At 46.7% G+C, this 18,445-nt stretch overlaps 1 protein-coding gene across 1 annotated transcript; it reads left to right on the top strand.

Annotated features, from left to right (window-relative positions):
• The first annotated feature begins 10,924 nt into the window (after positions 1-10,924).
• Positions 10,925-18,171, top strand: MYL9 (myosin light chain 9). Its single transcript, XM_004370377.2, has 4 exons — positions 10,925-10,974; positions 14,386-14,607; positions 16,840-17,001; positions 17,999-18,171. The coding sequence occupies exons 2-4, from the start codon at positions 14,424-14,426 to the stop codon at positions 18,169-18,171; spliced, it is 519 nt and encodes a 172-aa protein (XP_004370434.1). The 5' UTR covers positions 10,925-10,974; positions 14,386-14,423.
• The last annotated feature ends 274 nt before the right edge of the window (positions 18,172-18,445 follow it).

Genomic DNA, 18,445 nt, shown 5'->3' with positions numbered 1-18,445 from the left:
CTCAAAGTTGTGAATTGTTAAGTCGATTCCGACTCATGGCAACCCCATGTGTGCAGAGTAGAACTGCTCCATTTTCAGGACTCTGACCTTTTGGAAGCAGATCACTAGGCCTGTCTTCTGAGGCACATCTGGGTGAGTTTGAACCACCAACCTTCAGCTAGTAGTTGAATGCTTAACCCATAGCATCCCACAAATAACTTATCGATGAACATATTAATTACAAAAGGAAGAAACAGTTACTTTATGATGGATAAACCTCGCAGATACTACCTTAACTAGGTAATCAAAGTTAATACTACCAAGCAACTAATATCATGTGCTTCTTGATATGATACACTGAGGACATGACATTACATTTGTGGTATTCCTGTCAAAATGTATAACCTGAATCTAATCATGAGGAAACACAGAGTGAAGGGCGTGGGCTCTCCAACAATGCCAGTGTCATGAAAGACAAAGAAAAGCTGAGGGTGCTGGGACAACTGAATAACCACATGCAAAAGAATAATGCTGGACCTCTACATCACTACACAGACAAAAGTTAACTCAAACTAGATAATAACCTAAATATAAGGGCTAAAACTATGAAACTCTTAGAAGAAAATGTAGGTGTAAATCTTCATGACCTTGGATTTGGCAATGGATTCTTAAACTTGACACCAAAAGCAGTGACAAAAGAAAAAATGGATAAATTAGACTTAATAAAAATTAAAAACTTTGGTACATCAAAGGACATTACCAAAAATGTGAAAAAAACCTACAGAATGGGAAAAATATTTGCAAATCATCTGAAAAGAGTTTACCATCCAGAATATATAAAGAACACTTACAACTCAACAACAAAAAGACAATTAAGAAATGGGCAAAGGATTTGAATAGACATTTCTCCAACGAAGATATACAAATGGCCAACAAGCACATGGAAAGATGTCCAACATCATTGGTCGTTAAGGAAATTCAAATCAAAACCACAATGATATACCAACTCATACCCAGTAGGAGGGCTTTAATTTAAAAAAATGGAAAATAACAAGTGTTGGAGAGAATGTAGCGAAACAGGAACACTCATATATTGTTGGCGGAAATGTAAAATGGTATGGGTGCTGTAGAAAACAGTTTGGTGGTTCCTCAAAAAGTTAAATACAGGATTACCACATAACCCAGCAATTCCACTCCTAGGTATATACCCAAGAAATAACATATGCCCACACAGAAATTTGTACAGAAATGTTTATAGCAATGTTATTCATAATAGTCAAAAGGTGGAATAAACTCAAATGTCCATCAAGAGATGAATGGATAAACAAACTGTGGTATACAAGCAGTTCCCAGGTTACAAACATTCAACTTAAGGACAACTCATACTTGCCCTTTAATGTTATATAAATTTTGCCCTCATTTTGAAACTAGTGAACCAACCCCTACTTGCAACAAACTCTTCATCACAATCACCTTCACGTGCTGCATGTGCAGCTTTGAAATCATTGAAAAGGCTTCAGCCATTGCTGCACTAAAGCATAATGTAAGGCTGAATAAGAACCGTCTGCACCTGTTCCAACTTACCTATAAATTCGACTCAAAGACACACTTAGGAACGGATCTTGTTTGTAACCTGGGGACTGCCTGTATACATAAATGGAATAATATTCAGCCATAAAAAGGAACAAAGTACTGACGTTTTGCTGGCTGCTGCAGAGTCAGCTCCCCACTCATGGTGACCCATGTGTTACAGAGTAGAACTGAGCTACATAGGGTTTTCTTGGCTATAATCTTTACAGAAGCAGATCACCAGGCCTTTCTTTTAAGGCACCGCTGAGTGGGTTCAAACCACCAACCTTTCAGTTGGTAGCTGAGTGCAAACCACTTGCACTACCCAGAGACCTGATTTAAAAAAAAAAAAAAAAAAAAAAACCTGTTGCCCTCGAGTCAATTCTGACTCATAGCAACCCTATAGGACAGAGTAGAACTGCCTCATAGGGTTTCCAAGGAGTGCCAGGTAGATTTGAACTGCTGACATTTTGGTTAGCAGCTGAACTCTTAACCACCATGCCACCTGGGTTTCCAGAGACCTGATACATGCTACAATTTGGATGAACTGCAAAAACATGGCAAGTGAAAGAAGCCAGACACAAAAGGTTACATGTTGATGTGTATGTATCCTGTTATATGATACATCCAGAAGAGACAAATCCATAGAGACAAAAAACAGATTAGAAGTTGCAAGAAGATGAGGACCAGGCAATGGGGAGTAACTAATGGGGTGTTGTTATGGAGTGATGAAAGTTTTGAAACTTAGAGCTAGTGGTTGCACAACATTGTTAATAAACTAAATACCCCGAATTGTGCACTTTAAAATGGTTAATTGTATGTTATATGAATTCACCTCAATAAAGAAAAATAAAAACTGTGGAACTGTTCCAGATTAAGAGAGACTAAAAACATCTCAATAGACCAGAAAAAGCATATGGCAAAACTCGAAACCCTCTCATTATAAAAACACTCAAAAAACTAGGTATAGAAGACAACTTCCTCAACCTGATAAAGGACATCTATGAAAAACCCACAGCTAACATCACATTTAATGGTGAAAGACTGACAGCTTTTCCCTCTAAAATCAGGAATAAGACAAGAATGCTCGCTCTCACCATTTATATTCAACATTTACTAGAGGTTCTGGCCAGGGCAATTAGTCAATAAAAAGAAATAAAAGGTACCCAGATTAGAAAAGAAGAAGTAAGACTATTTCCATTTTCAGAGGACAATATCTTAGAAAATCATAAGGAATACATACATACACACAAAACAAGTATTAAGCTAATAAAGTAGTATAGCAAGACTGCAGGATACAAAATGAACATACAAAAATCAGTTATATTTCTAAACATTAGCAATGAACAATCTGGAAATGAAATTAACAAAACAATTCCATTTACAATTAGCATCAAAAAAATAAAATACTTATAAATAAATTAAACCAAGAAAGTGAAAGATTTGTGCGCTGAAAACTATATAATTAAAAAAAAAATAGGAGCCCTGGTGGCTCAGTGGCTAAGAACTCAGCTGATAAAAAACCCTAAATAAATGGAAAGACATCTATGTTCGTGGATTAGAAGACAATATGTTAAATGGCAGTACTTCCAAATTGATGTACAGATTCAACACAATCCCTATCAAAGTACCAGCTGCCTTTTTTTGTGGAAATTGACAAGCTGATCCTAAAATTCATATGGAAAAGCAAGGGACCAAAAATAGCCAAAACAATCTTGAAAAAGAGGAACTAAGTGGGAGAACTCACACTTCCCAACTTCAAAACTTACTACGGAGCTATAATAATCAAGATTATGTAGTACTGGCAGAAGAATAGACATATAGATCAATGGAATAGAATTGGGAGTCCAGGGGGAAAAAAACTCAAACATTTACGGGCAATTGATTTTCAATAATTCAATGGGAAAAGACCAGTGTTCTCAACAAATCATGCTGGGACAACTGGATATCCATACACAAAAGAAAGAAGTTGGATGCCTATCTCCTACCATATATAACAATTAGCTCAATCAAAACAGTGTGGTACTATCTATGCCTCACACCATGCACAAAAACAAATTCAAAATGGATTAAGGACCTAAATGTACAGCCTAAAACCATAAAATTCTTAGAAGAAAATGCAGGAGCAACACTGTCAGGCCTAGCTTTCAACAAGGAATTATTTAACATAATAATAAAAGGGCAAACAGCAAAATACAAAATAAATAAATGGGACCTCATAAAAATTAAAAATGTTTGCTCATCAAAAGACTCTACAAAAAAGTGAAAAGACAAGCTACTGACTGGGTGAATATCTGTGGAAAGGATATATCCAATAAGAATGTAATAACCAAAATATATATAAAACTTTGATAACTGAATAAAAAGACAAATAATCATAAAATGGGTAAAGGACTTGAATAGACATTTCACCAAAGAGGACATTCAAATGGCCACCAAACACATGAAAAGATGCTCAATATCATTAGCCATTACAGATGCAAATTAAACCCGCAATGAGATACCATTTCACTTCCACTAAGATGGCTAAGATAAAAAAAGAAAGAAACTGGAACTCTTATCCATTGCTGGTGGGAATGCAAAATGGTATAGCCATTGTGGCAAACAGTGTGGTTGTTCCTCAAAAAACTAAAAATAGAACTACCATACGACCCAGAAATTCCACTCCTAGGTATGTACCCACAAAACTTGAAAGCAGAGACTCAAAAAGAGATTTGTGCAAGTTCACTGCAGCAGTATTCACAATAGTCAAAAGGTGGAAACAACCTAAATGCCCATCAACATTTTGCATAAACAAAATGTGGTACATACATACAATGGAATACTACTCAGCCAGCAGGAGAAATGAAGTCTTGATACATGCTACAATGTGGATGGAGCTTGAAGACATTATGCTGAGTGAAATAAGTCAATCACTGTTATGGACTGAATTATGTCCCCCAAAATAATGTACAGTAAATCCTAACCTCTATGTGGTTATAATCCTATTTGGGAAAAGGTTATCTTTGTTATGTTAATGAGGCAGGATTAGCATATGGTGTATCTTGAGTCAGTCTCTTTTGAGATATAAAAGACATTAAACAAAGGACCAGAGCAAAGATGGCGGGAAGATTGATGCCAAGCCACATGGAGATTTCCAAGGAACCTGGAAACAAGCTAAAAAGACAAAGACCTTCCCCCAGAGCCGACAGAGAGACAAAGACTTCCCCTAGAGCTGGTGCCCTGAATTTGGACTTCTAGCCTCCTAAGCTGTGAGAAAATAAATTTCTGTTTGTTAAAGCCACCCACTTGTGGTATTTCTATTATAGCAGCACTAGATAATTAAGCTGCTATAACTAAAGGGGCCCTGGTGCACAGTGGTTAAGTGTTTGGCTGCTAACCAAAAGGACAGCATTTTCGAATCCACCAGCTGCTCCTTGGAAACCCTATGCGGCAGTTCTACTTTGTCCTACAGGGTCACTATGAGTCGGAATCAACTTGATGGCAATGTTTGTTTTAAGGTAACTAAGACAATCAACAAAAGGACAAATATTGTATGACCTCACTTATATAAAAAGACAAGAAAAGGCAAATGTGTAGAGACCAAAGTTAATTAGTTGTTACCAGGTGTGTGGGGGGGGGGGAAGGGGATGAACGGTGATGGAAAAATCACATTGATTAAGGGTAGGGTTGCACAGGCGATTATTGTAATTGCTGTAAGTTGTACACCTGTAAAAAGTTAAATTAGCAAAAGTTGTGTGATAGATATATTTACAACAACAGAAAAAAAGAAGAGTAGCTGCTGAGGTTGCTTATGTCCGACTAAAAACTTCATGGGATTTGGTTACCTAGTTTGGAGGTTTAGGGTCATGGTTTTAGTGGACATCTCAGTTAATTGGCCTAGTAGTGTGTTTAGTGCTTCTGTTCTACTTTCTAGTTTGTTGCATTGTGCCTGGGGCCTTAAAAGCTTGCAAACGGCCATCCAAGGCACAACAATTGGTCTCTATTCACCTGGTACAACAGAGGAGAAGCAGAGTCAGGAATAGGAGGAGGATATGGAATGTGTGGCTAATTGCCTTCATGAACAACTGCCTCCTTTGCCATGAGACAAAGAACTGGATGATGCTCAGCTACCATTACTGAACATTTTGATCAAAGATTCCACAGAAGAATCCTGATCAAAAGGGGGAAAATGCAAAACAATTTAAAGTTCTCAGGGACTCTAAACTGTCTGGAGCCATGGAGGGTGGACGAACTCCTTAAACTACTTCCCTGAGATAATCTTTAAACCTTAAACCAAAACTATCCCCTGAAGACATCTTAAAACCAAACAATAGTTTAGCTTAACTAGTAAAAAAGGCCTGCCTTGAGCATTATGCTCTTTTAAGAACTATCTATATGGGATCAAACTGACAATAGCAACTTGAAAGATGAGATAGGATCCTTAGATGACAGTGAGTTGATATTGATGAGGGAGGAACAACTCAGAAAAGGAGGGTAAGAATGGTTGCACAACTCGAACTGGTGTATGTTTTGCTGGGTATATTCTTAAAAATAACAAAATAAATAAAACTTAGGGGAAAAAATCAAGACACAAAAAAATTAAAATCAAGCCTAAATTAAAAAAAAATAACAGTGTGGTACTGGCATGATAGACATATATACCAATGGAACAGAATTTAGTGTCCAGAGATAAAACCACGGATCTGTATAGTCAATTGATTTTCAATAAGGGTGCCAAGACCATTCAATGGCGAAAGAATAATCTCTTCACCAAATAGTCCTGAGACAACTGGATATCCACATGCAAATGAACGAAGTTGGACCTCTACCTCACGCCACATACAAAAATTAACTCAAAATGGATCAAAGACATTAATGCAAGAGCTAAAACTCTTAGAAGAAAGTATAGGTGTGAATCTTTAGCACCTTGGATTTTCCAGTGGATTCTTAGGTATGATACCAAAAGCACAAGCAACAAAAGAAAAAAAGCAAATAAATTGGATTTCATCAAAATTTTAAACTTTTATGCATCAAAGGACACTAAACATCATGCTAAGTGAAATTAACAGCTTTTGTTCATCAAAAGATGCTACTAAAAAAATGAAAAAACAGTCAACCCACCAAATGGGAGAAAATATTTATAAATCATATATCTGATAAGGATCTAGTGTCTAGAATATATAAAGAACTGTTACAACTCAAGAACAAAAAGACAATCCTATTTAAAAATGGGCAAAGGACTTAAACGGACATTTCTCCATTGAAGATATACAAACGGCCAACAAGCACATGCAAAGATGCTCAAAATGCTTAGTCATTAGGGAAATACAAATCAAAACTACGAGATACTACTCGCCATCCATTAGTATGGCTATAACCAAAAATAACAGTTGTCGAGGACTTGAAGAAATTGAAAGCCTCATACAATACTGGTAGGAATGTACAATGGTACAGCTGCTGTGGAAAAAGTCTGGCAGTTCCTCAAAAGGTTAAACAGAGTTACCATATGACCCAGCAACTCCACTCCTAGCTATATACCCAAGAGAAATGAAAACATACATTCACACAAAAACTTACATACAAATGCTGGTAACAGCAGAATTCATAATAGCCAAAAAGTAGAAACAACTCAAATGTCTATCAGATGATGAATGGATAAACAAAATGTGGTATATATCCATTCAGTCATTTTAAAAAGGAACAGAGTCATAAAAAGGAATGATACATATTTTTAACATTGATAAACTTTAAAAACACTATGCTAAATAAAAGAAGCCAGACACAAAAGGCCACAAATTATATGATTCCATGTATATGAAATATCCAGAATAGGCAAAGCCATAGAGACAGAAAGTAGATTAGCGGTTAGCAGGGGCAGGGGTTGGGGGAGAGTGGGGAATGACTGCTAATGGGGGCGGGCTTCTTTGGAGGGGGTGAAAAGTCATGGAATTACATAGTACTGATGGTTGCACAACCTTGCGAATATACTAAAATCACTGAATTGCACACTTCAAAAGGTGAATTTTATGGTATGTAAATTATATCTCAAATGTAAAAAACCAGACTGAAGAAAAATGGCAACGTATGATTCTGGATTACATCCTGGACCAGAAAAAAATTTCTATAAATGACATGATTAGGATAATTGGCAAAACTTAAATATGGACTATAAATTGGATAAGAGTATTGAATCAGTGTTAAATTTCCTAATTCTGATAACTGTACTATGGATATGTAAGAGAAATCACCTTTTTTAGGAGATACAATGCTGAAGTATTTAAGGGTAAAAGGGCATAATTTATACAAGTTCCTCTTAAATGGTTCAAAGAGAGAAAGAAGAGAGAACATAACAAAACAAAACATGCCAAATGTTAACAATTGGAGTATATGGGTATAAGGGGCCCTGGTAGTGCAGTGATTAAAGTGCTCAGCAGCTAACCGAAAGGTCAGCAGTTCAAACCCACCAGCTGCTCTGTAGGAGAATAATGTGGCAGTCTGCTTCCATAAAGATGATAGCCCTGGAAAGTCTATGGGGCAGTTCTACTCTGTCCTATAGAGTCACTATGAGTCAGAATCGACTTGAAGTCAAGGGGTTTGGTTTGGATGAAGGCATACAGTTCTTTCTACAATTTGTGTAACTTTAAGTTAAAAATTATTTAAAAATAAAAATTAAAAAACTAATATGTCCAAATGGTATTTCTGATCTCTTCTAAAACCTGCTGTTCCCACAGTCTCCCCATCCTAGAAAAGAACAGTTATATCTTTCCAGTAGAATGGGAATTCCAGAACACTTAACTGGGCTCATGAGGAACCTGTACACAGATCAAGAGGCAGTTGTTCAGACAGAACAAGGGGATACTGCATGGTTTAAAGTCAAGAAAGGTGTGCGTCGGTGTTGCATCCTTTCACAACATCTATTCAATCTATATGTTGAGCAAATCATCCGAGAAATCAGGATTGGAGGAAGACTCATTAACAACCTGCAATATGCAGATGACACAACCTTGCTTGCTGAAAGTCAAGAGGACTTGAAGCACTTACTGGTGAAGAGCAAAGACCACAGCCTTCAGTAAGGATTACACCTCAACATAAAGAAAACAGAAATCCTCACAACTAGACCAATAAGCAAAATCATGGTAAACAGAGAAAAGATTGAACTTGTCAAGGATTTAATTTTACTTGGATCCACAATCAACACCCAGGGAAGCAGCAGTCAGGAAATCAAAAGATGCACTGCATTGGGCAAATCTGCTGCAAAAGACCTCTTTAAAGTGTTGAAAAGCAAAATATGTCACCTTGAAGACTAAGGTGCGCCTGACCCAAGCCATGGTATTTTCAATCGCATCATATGCATGCGAAAGCTGGACAATGAATAAGGAAGACTGAAGAAGAATTGATGCCTTTGAATTGTGGTGTTGGCGAAGAATATTGAATATACCATGGACTGCCAAAAGAACGAACAAATCTGTCTTGGAAGAAGTACAACCAATATGCTCCTTAGAAGGAAGCATGGCAAGACTATGTCTTACATACCTTGGACATGTTATTAGGAGGGATCAGTCGCTGGAGAAGGACATTATGCTTGGTAAAGTACAGGGTCAGCAAAAAAGAGGAAGACCCTCAAAGAGATGGACTGACACAGTGGCTGCAACAATGGGCTCAAGCATAACAACGATTGTGAGCTGGCGCAGGACCAGGCAGTGTTTCGTTCTGTGATGCACAGGGTCACTATGAGTCAGAATCTACTTGATGGCACCTGACAACAACAACATCTTTCCAGTTGCTCAGACCAAAAACAAAAAAATAACCCTTGGAATCAACATCTTTGACTCCTTCACACCCCATTCCAATCCATCAGCAAAGCCTATTGGCCACACCTTCACAATATTATCAGAATCAACCCCTTCTCACCACCTCCACTGCCACCACCCTATTCTGAGCCAACACCATCTCTGGCCAAACAGCTCCTGGCTGGTCTCCCTGCTTCTGCCCTGGCCCCTTCAGTCTATTTTCAACACAGCACCTAAAGGGGTTCCATTAAAACATAAGCCAGATGATGTTACCCTCTGGTCAGAACTCACAGATATCTTACCAGTGGCCTACAAAAGGTCCCTGCTGCCTTAGACCTTACCTCCCACCCGTCTCCCTTCACCCCTTCAGCTCAAAGGCTCACCTCAGGACTTCTGCCTCCAACTCTTGAGTGACCTTCCTCGGCTCCCTCACCCCTTTCAGGATGGATCAAATGTCACTTCCTAGGGGGCTTTCTCTGACCCCCCCTCTATAAGACACACCCTCTTTACACTTCCCCACCCCCATCCTGCTTTATTCTCCTCCAAAGCACGGATTACCACCAGCCATGGGGTGAGCTAATTGTATTTTCCTCCACAAAAGAAAGCTTCATGAGGACGAGGACTTTAGTTCACTTCTGTTTCCCCAGCACCCAGTAACTGTGCCTGGCAGGTACGTGCTCAGTTAATATTTACATAATAAATAATTGGGTGTTGGCAAGTTCCCTTGGGAACATCCATGATGCAACTCAGGAGGCTGGGAGAGAAAGCTGGGCTGGGACTGATGTGTAAGTGTTGCTTCAGGGGTCAAAATGGTGGGCAGGGCCAGGTGCCTGTGGGGCATACCCGTTCTCCCAGCCTCTGTCTCAGGCCAATTAAGAGAAGGGTAGGGGTGCTGCCATGTGATGCAGCCTGTGGCTCCCCTAGTCTCCTGCCCCCTCTCGCTGGCTTCTCCGTGGCTGTGCGGCTTTTTCTGCCACTCTCACTTCACCACCACCCGCCCATTTTACAGATGACTAAACCGAGGGCGGCTGGAGAGGAGGGGGGTTGAGCCAAAGCAGGCTGCCCAGGCGTGGTCCCACCCGACCCCTATGTGCTTTCCACGCCCCTGGGGGCCTGCCTAGTGGCCCTCTGCATGAGGAAAACTGGTCCTCTCTGACACGCCTCCTCTCTCAGACTGGAAAAAAGCTATACTTGGCTTTAGTGCCTTCCCACGGGGGTAGGGGACTGGCGCTGGGCAGTGGGGCCTGTTGAGGGGTTGGAGGGACAGGGTCTGAGAACTGGAAGCCCTTGGATGCTCAGTCAGCCTCAGGGACATCGCCCAGACAGAGCTCCCGCCCCAGCATGTCAGGATCCCCAACACTCTGCTTCCTCATCCCCATCAGCTTCCCCTCCCTACAATGGGTGGGGGGAGGTCCCTTTCCCTCCCTGGGGAGTGGCAATGAGGGGAGGTTCACCCGGGCTCGCCCCTGCCTCCCAGCTCGTGGGTCGAGGCCAAATAAGGCCCAGTGGTCTGCCACGATCCAGGCCCCGCCCCGCCCTCTGCGCGCACATTCTTCTGCCTTGTAAGGCCTGGCCGCCCGGCCCCGCCCACTCCGAGCAGCGCCCAGACCTGAGGGCCGGCAGCGCCACGCACAGAGCGCCTTCTCCGCACCAGGTGGGAGCCCGCCAGGGGCCGGGGCCAGGCTGTCCAAAATAGGGGTCTAAACGCCGGGGCCAGGCTGTCCAAAATAGGGTTCTAAACGCCGGGGCCGAGATCGAGGTGGCCTGGTCCCAATTTGGCCACGAAGGGGGCTGGAACCTGGGGCAGGCCCCACGGACGGCAATGGTGGGGGGTCCTCTGGGCACGGATAGCAGTTGTGGGGCTGGGGCTGCGAGGCTGCTTGGCCCAGCAGGGATTCTGGCGTGGGACTGGGAATATTCCGGGCTCTGGGGGAACTAGCAGTTCTTTGGCGAGGGAAGGAGGTGGTCCTGGCTCTGCCAGTTGGGTGTGGAGCTGGAGACCCCAAGCCCAGACTTCTGAGGCATGGGGTGGTTTGTGATCTCCAGCACTTGGACTCCCCGACCCAATGAACCCGTGTGTGTCACACGAGGAAACAGCTCTGCTGGGATCTGTGAGACTCCCTCCAGGGCATCCACAGCCCCTCCCTCATCTCCCATCTCCCCACAATCTGGGACACAAGAGAGGGATGGAGACCAGGGAACCCCACACACACACCAAACGTTGTGTGTCATAGGTGGGGCGCCTCCCCTCTCTGGGCCATCTGTGCCTGTTGGGTGGGGAAAGCCGGCCAAGGGCCCTGCTGGGCTCACTGCCTAGGGGGCCAAACAAGGACTCAGGGCTGGGGAAACCAGTCCCTGCTCCTTCCCAGCCCTCCAGCTGCTCTGGGTGCTCTCAGGAAAGAGCTGGATAGAGGTGAGTTCACGAGCCAGCAAGGTATCTAGCACTGTCCAGCATGGGGACTATGAGGTAAGGGTGGGGCTCTTGGCCCAAGTCTTTGCTGTTATGGTGGGTGTTCAGGCACCAGTAAGGGGGAGGTGGCATCAAGTCACAGCCACCAGGCCAATCACCAGCTGTGTCTGGGACCCCTGGGACTTAGATCTGTCAGGGTGGGAGAGGAGATGGCTCCAGGGCTAAGGGCCAGGTCCTTCCTGACCCCTGTCCCCCAACCAAGCCTAGAAACTGCCTCTGGTCACAGTTCTCAGCCCCTTGGTTCCCAGAGGCTCCCCATGGACATCTTAGGATAGACATTTCCTTCTCTGTTCAAGCAGTGAGGGCACCATGGGCCAAGTCTGCCACCTACTCACTCAAGCCCAGGCTGGTGGTGAGCTGCTGGGAATCCGGGGTCCTGACTTCCAAGTGGACTCTGCCCCTCTCACTGGGCAGGCCATTTTCCCTTCCTGGGCCTCAGTTTTTCTATCTGCACAGTGGGGACACCCTTACCCTCCTTGCTTCCAGAGATTGCTGGGATGGCCATGGCAGCCTTGTGCAAACTAAAGCACAGTGCTCTCAGCCACGTCATGGTCCTCAGTAGAACAGGGTAGGACAGGGTGGCCATGGAAACAGGGCCCAGCCAGACCTAGACAGCAGTGGGTGGGCTGTTAGCCATTCCCCCAAGCCAGTCATTTCTGGCCTTGGTGTCCTCTCTCCTCCTGGCCATGCCTGCTCCAGAGCTTTGCAGATAAGGTGGTAGCAACAGTGATGACGACCATCACAGGCTTCTGCTGGGCACAGTGAACTTCTCCTCAGAGCCTACTGTGGGCGCCATGAGTCAAAGTTCCCAGAAACCATGGGGCCCAGAGGGATTGAGCCCCTTGAAGCACTAAACCACAGGAGAGGAGAAGGACCAGCTTCTGGAAACGATGGCTCCTGCCCTTGGCCTTTCCCCAAGGCAGGACTCTGGACACTGTCCCACCCCCACCCAGGTCACGGGGTGAGAAGGGCTTTTGTCCACTCACCCTGAACCATGTAAGAAATGGCCGAGGGCCACTATGTTGGTCCACTGGGACCCAGGCAGCCAGGGTCTCATGACTATAAGCAGTGTGACCCTTGGGGAGGGGCTGGGAGCCAAAGATCGAGAATCACTTGAACAGGGTCATGGGATAAAGGCCTGGAAACAACTTGAGGGGCACTCACAGCCACACGTGTGGAGTGAAAAACAGAGGCAGCACAGGCAGAGAAGGCTTCCTGGAAGTCCTGGACCAAGGGGCTCAGGACAGAGGAAAGAGGTGGCAGCAGCCCTGGGGCCTCAGTCAGGCCCACAACTGCCCCAGCCAAGGAGCAAATGACCCTACATCCTCAGGGGCACAGTCCCCACAAGTTGTGACAAGGGTTCCGGGAAGGAGCCCCTTGCTAAACCTTGGTTTCCTGCCTGTACAGAGGAGCAGTAGACTGGCCAAGGCTGCCCTCAGTCACTCATTAAGCCAGCATCTATTAAGCCCCACTGTTGATCGGGAGGGAGAGAAAGGCTTTTAAATGTTTGCTCTCAAAGCAAAGGGCAGGGGCCAGCTTCCGGAGGGAGTGTCTCAAGAAATGTGCTGAAGAGGAAGGGCATTCCAGGGGTAGGGACCAAGGAGGAAAGTCTGGAGGTGTTGGGGGAACAGAGGCCCAGCTTGGCGGAACTGCAGACCGCAAGGAGACAAAGATGGGTGCTGTGGTCATGGATGGGGGCAAGTGGGGTTCACACAGGGACTTGAATATCAGGCTGAGGGGCCCAGACTTGTTCAGGGACCACGGGAATCTTCAAGTGCTTGAAAGTGGCAGGTTCAGGTCTGGGTCTGTTTGGGATGGGAGAGATTGGCTGGAGGCTAGGAGGCCAGGTTTGAACAAGGGTGACAGGGTGCTGGGTTCTCAGCCCGGGCCGGGGGCTTACACCACTATAAACACTGGGGAATGAGAACAAGGAGTAGGACTCAAACCAGATTTGTCATCCTCTGGGGGCTGGTCAAGCTGTGTGGGCAGTAGGGGGTGGGGTAAGAATGCCCAGAGCTGGGCCTACTAGAACCTTGAGAGAAGGGAGCACAGAGGGATGGCAGGGGAGGAGGGGAGAGAAGGAGGAATGTCAGGAATGCACAGGGAGGGCAGCTGATCCAGCTCTTTCCTTGGAGACCAGGGAGCCTAGAAGGCAGCCCTCACTGGGGCCCTCACTGCCTGCCACATGCCCACCCACCTTATCACCTGAAGAGAGAGAGATGGATGGTGTAAATGCTAACGAGAATTATAGGCACAGAGCCCAAACCTAAGTGCTTTACCCAGATAGTCACAGTGGAAACAGCCTACTCAGGCCCTGTGCCTGGCACCATGCCAAGTGCTTTTCAGGTACTAAGTCAATTAATCTCTGCTGTGGGACACTCCTCATGTCCCCATTCCCAGATGGGTAGACGCAGGCTCAGAGAGGTAGAGGAAGTTGTCCAAGGGCACAGCCTGGGAATGTCTACTTTTGTGAAGAATTGGGTAGCAGGAGCCCCAAGCCTGTGGGAGGCCTTGAATGCCAGGCCTCGGAGCTGGTCTAGGGAAGGCAGGAAGGTTCCTTGGTCCAGTGTCATACCCACACCCCCTCCCCTGCAGCCCTTCCTGCAGAGAAGCCCCCCCCTCCGAAAGCCAAGATGTCCAGCAAACGCGCCAAGGCCAAGACCACCAAGAAGAGGCCGCAGAGGGCCACTTCCAATGTCTTCGCAATGTTTGATCAGTCCCAGATTCAGGAGTTTAAGGAGGCCTTCAACATGATCGACCAGAACCGCGACGGCTTCATTGACAAGGAGGACCTGCACGACATGCTGGCCTCGATGGGTGAGCAGGCAGGAGTAGGGGGTGTACGTGGGGCTGGGGTGCGGGCAGAGAGGCTCCTCCTCACCTACAGAGCACTTCCTGTGTAGGTGAACATATGGTACCCACCCTAGAGAGTAGGTGTGATTATTTTCTCCATTAACAGATAGGAAAACTGAGGCACGGGGCAGTTCTGTGAGGTCTAGTGCTGGATTTAAACTCAGACAGGCTGACTCCAGAGCAAAACTCCCTCACACAGATCTGAAGATTGGGCCACTGGCAACATTTCACTTACAGAAAGTTTGAACTGCACAGAGCTGGTCCAACTTCTCATTGTACAGATGGGGAAACTGAGGTCTAGAAGAGAGGCCAGGGCACCCTCCACTCCTTCAGAGGGCACCCGTCCCAGCCTCTCAGAGTCTCTCTGACCACAGTGATTTCCCCAAGAATCAGAATCTTAGAGCTGAAGGACTCAGGAATCAAGTCCAAGTCTCCATTGCTCAGTTGGGGAAACTGAGGCCCAGAGGCTGGACCTCCAGACGCCACCCCTCAGCCTGTGGCCCTGCCCTCACATCCCTCCCCACATACAACTCCCCTCTGCCCCAGTTCCTGGCACATCCCTCACCTAGACCAGACACTGGCTGGGCAGGAAGGGGAGTTTCTAGCAGCAAGGGAGGCAGCCATGGTAAAGCCACAAGCTTTGGGGACAGACAGTCCTGGGTCTGTCCCTGGCTCTGCCCCTCACTAGCTGGGGGTGCGGGGCACTCTGTGCCCATTTCCTTCTTGTGTGATGGTGGCTGTGGCCCTCATGCCCACTCCCAGGGTATATGGGGACAGGACTGGATGGCCCTGAGGGGGAGGGCTGACATGCCGACACTGGCCCCACCCTCGGCGTCACCCTTTTCCAGCTTCAGGCCAGGCTCTCTAGAAGGTTCCCTCCCCTAAGGAGGTCACTGGTGGTAGTACACCCCAAGCCCCTCATCCAGGCCTTCCAGCTTCACAAATGAGGACGGAAGCCCAGTGAGGGGGAAGGACTGGCCCTAAGTGCCCCAGTTTGTGTGAGCAGAGTGGCCCTCTGCTCTGGGGTCCAAGAGTCACAGCTCCTCTCGGCCCTCAGCTTCCCTGACTATTGCATGGGAACACAGTGCGGCCCCATGATCTCAGGGGAGGCGGGGACATGACTCCTTACTCACAAGGCGGTACCCCAGCACCCGGGCCCCAAACTCCCGTGACTTGATGACAACCTTGGACATCCAGCCAGAAAAGTGCACACCCATGTTTGGAGCTCATGTCTGTGGGTCCCCAGATCCTCCACAGCCTTCTAGTTAAGAACATCATCCTCAGGATGAAAAATTAAAATAAAAAAAAGAACAGGTAATAATAAAATCATAATAATAAGCTCTGCCGGCATTATCTTAAATCTCAGAACAATCCTATTGAGTAGATGTGACTATCCTTGCCATTTTACAAGTGACGAAACTGAGGGTCAGAGAGGTTAAGTAATTTGTCCAAGGTCACATAGCTATTAAGTGGTAGAGGCGGGATTTGAACATAGCAGTTGATTCCAGCATCCATAGGGCTAAGCCAATCACTGCTTTGAGTGTTTTACAACCATTACCTTACTTATCTTCACAATTCTCCTAAGAGGTAGGGGAAACAGAGGCACAGAGCTGGGATTCAGACCCAGGTCTGGGTAACACCAAGGCTTATTGTTTTAACCACTTTGGAAACTATGCCTAGAATCTGAGGTCAGGGTGCCCGGGTTCAAACGCAGGCTCCACTCTGTATTCACTGTGTGACCGTGGACAAGTGGCCTCACCTCTCTGAGCCTCAGGTTTCGCATGTGTGAAGTGGGGCTGAGATGCTGAGCTCACGAGAGGTAAGAGTGAAATGCAGTGAGGCCGGGGAGCACCAGACAAGCGTGAGCAGCCAGCAGATGGTCCCTCTTTAGAGAGCATTGCTCATCAGTGATATCCAGACCAGAAGGGGAAACTGGACAAGGTAGCCAGGGAGTGGCACTAGGTGACATCAACCCTACGCTTCCAGAGCCCAAGAGGCGGGAGCCAGTAGTGTGCACAAGCAGTCAGGAAACTGGCCACCCAGGCCCAGTGCTTTACAGTCTGCAACACTTAATATCGCCCATCTGTGGGACTCTCACTCTGGGTCACAAGGGAGGGGACGAGGAGGTAGGCGTGGCCCAGGGTGGGGACAGGAGGAGGCCCGGTGACAGCAGACCTGTATGCCCCATTACCACAGGGAAGAACCCCACGGACGAGTACCTGGAGGGCATGATGAGCGAGGCCCCGGGGCCCATCAACTTCACCATGTTTCTCACCATGTTTGGGGAGAAACTGAACGGCACTGACCCTGAGGATGTGATCCGCAACGCCTTTGCCTGCTTCGATGAGGAGGCCTCAGGTAGGCACCCCGGCTGGAAGCCTGAACACCCGTGGGCCTTCAGCGCCTCTGCCCCAAAAGATCAGAGCAGAAGCCAGCCACACCTGTTTCTGTCACCAGGAAAAGCCATGCTGCCTCCTTGTCCTCTCCCTGAAATGCTAGACCTAACAGCCCCATTCCGATTTCTGCCGCCAAATCTCCCCACTCTTGATTTCACCTGTTGGCCCAACACACTTTCCCTGTGCCTTACACCTTTCAACAGATCAAACCACCTCGTGCTCTTCTTGCCAACAAAGCACAGGAACCAGCACCCATTTCTAGACCTTCCAGAGGCTTCGTATCCCACAGCTTGTTTCCCCCAGGACACAGCCACAGTAACGATGGCAGCCATAGTTTCAGCAGCAGTAGGATTTCTCAGGGTCCGTAAGCATATTCAGAACACGTTCCTGACTAATTTCACAGCCCCCCACCAGGCTGCCACATTTTCATCCCCATTTTATAGATCAAACAGACACAGAGAGGTTAAGTAACTTGCCCAAGGTCACAAAGCTGGAAGGAGAGGAATCAACATTCAAATTCAAACAGCGGCACTCCATGCTCATGCTCTCAAATGAAGCAGGACATGCCCAGCACCCTCTGCACTCACGACCCCAAATTCCCCACAGAAGCACCTCAAGGACTGTGCCCTGCAGAATCCTTCCTTCTGGGACCCTGCAAGCCTTCTGCCCATGTCCTCAGAGACCAACCAAAAAAACCTGCTGCCATCGAGTCAATCCCGACTCCTAGCGACCCTACAGGACAGAGTACAACTGTCCCATAGGGTTTCCAGGGAGCAGCTGGTGAATTCGAACTGCGACCTTTTGGTTAGCAGCCAAGCACTTAACCACTGCACCAGAGACCAGGGGTGTGTATTTTCCCAGCCCCTACCCTACCACAAGAGCTGGCAGGCCAAGGGGTAGGGGTGTTGACTGCCACGCAGCCCAAGCCCTGATCTCATGAACCCTGGCCCTACCCCCAGGTTTCATCCACGAGGACCACCTACGGGAGCTGCTCACCACCATGGGCGACCGGTTCACAGATGAGGAAGTGGACGAGATGTACCGTGAAGCGCCCATCGATAAAAAAGGCAACTTCAACTACGTGGAGTTCACTCGCATCCTCAAACATGGCGCCAAAGACAAGGATGACTAGGCCACCCCTACCCTTCCCTATGCCCAGGCCCCTGTCCCAGTCACCTCCCCACCACGCTCACGCGCCTATACCATCTCCCTGTCCACGGCCCCACAAGACCCTCACAGGGGATCCTTCCTCTGAGGGTTAGGGCCCTAGCTCCCATCACAGGAAACAGGCCAACAGACGGGCAGTGCCAGGGAAGGGCACAGTCAACATAAGGCAGGTGTTCCCACCATGCCCAAAGATATGGGAGGGAGTCGTTGACCCGTCCAAGGAAGGACCATCTTCCAGG

This window comes from Trichechus manatus, unplaced genomic scaffold, assembly GCF_000243295.1.
Source record: "Trichechus manatus latirostris isolate Lorelei unplaced genomic scaffold, TriManLat1.0 scaffold00008, whole genome shotgun sequence".
Classification (NCBI taxonomy): Eukaryota; Metazoa; Chordata; class Mammalia; order Sirenia; family Trichechidae; genus Trichechus; species Trichechus manatus.
The sequence above is the reverse complement of the archived record's forward strand: the minus strand, read 5'-3'. Positions and strand labels throughout refer to the sequence as shown.

Excerpts from the sequence above, each read along its gene's own strand:
- MYL9 (XM_004370377.2), top strand. The coding sequence starts at position 14,424 with ATGTCCAGCAAACGCGCCAAGGCCAAGACCACCAAGAAGAGGCCGCAG. Across the intron at positions 14,608-16,839 it reads CGACATGCTGGCCTCGATGG|GGAAGAACCCCACGGACGAG; the intron begins GTGAGCAGGCAG and ends CCATTACCACAG. Across the intron at positions 17,002-17,998 it reads CTTCGATGAGGAGGCCTCAG|GTTTCATCCACGAGGACCAC; the intron begins GTAGGCACCCCG and ends CCCTACCCCCAG.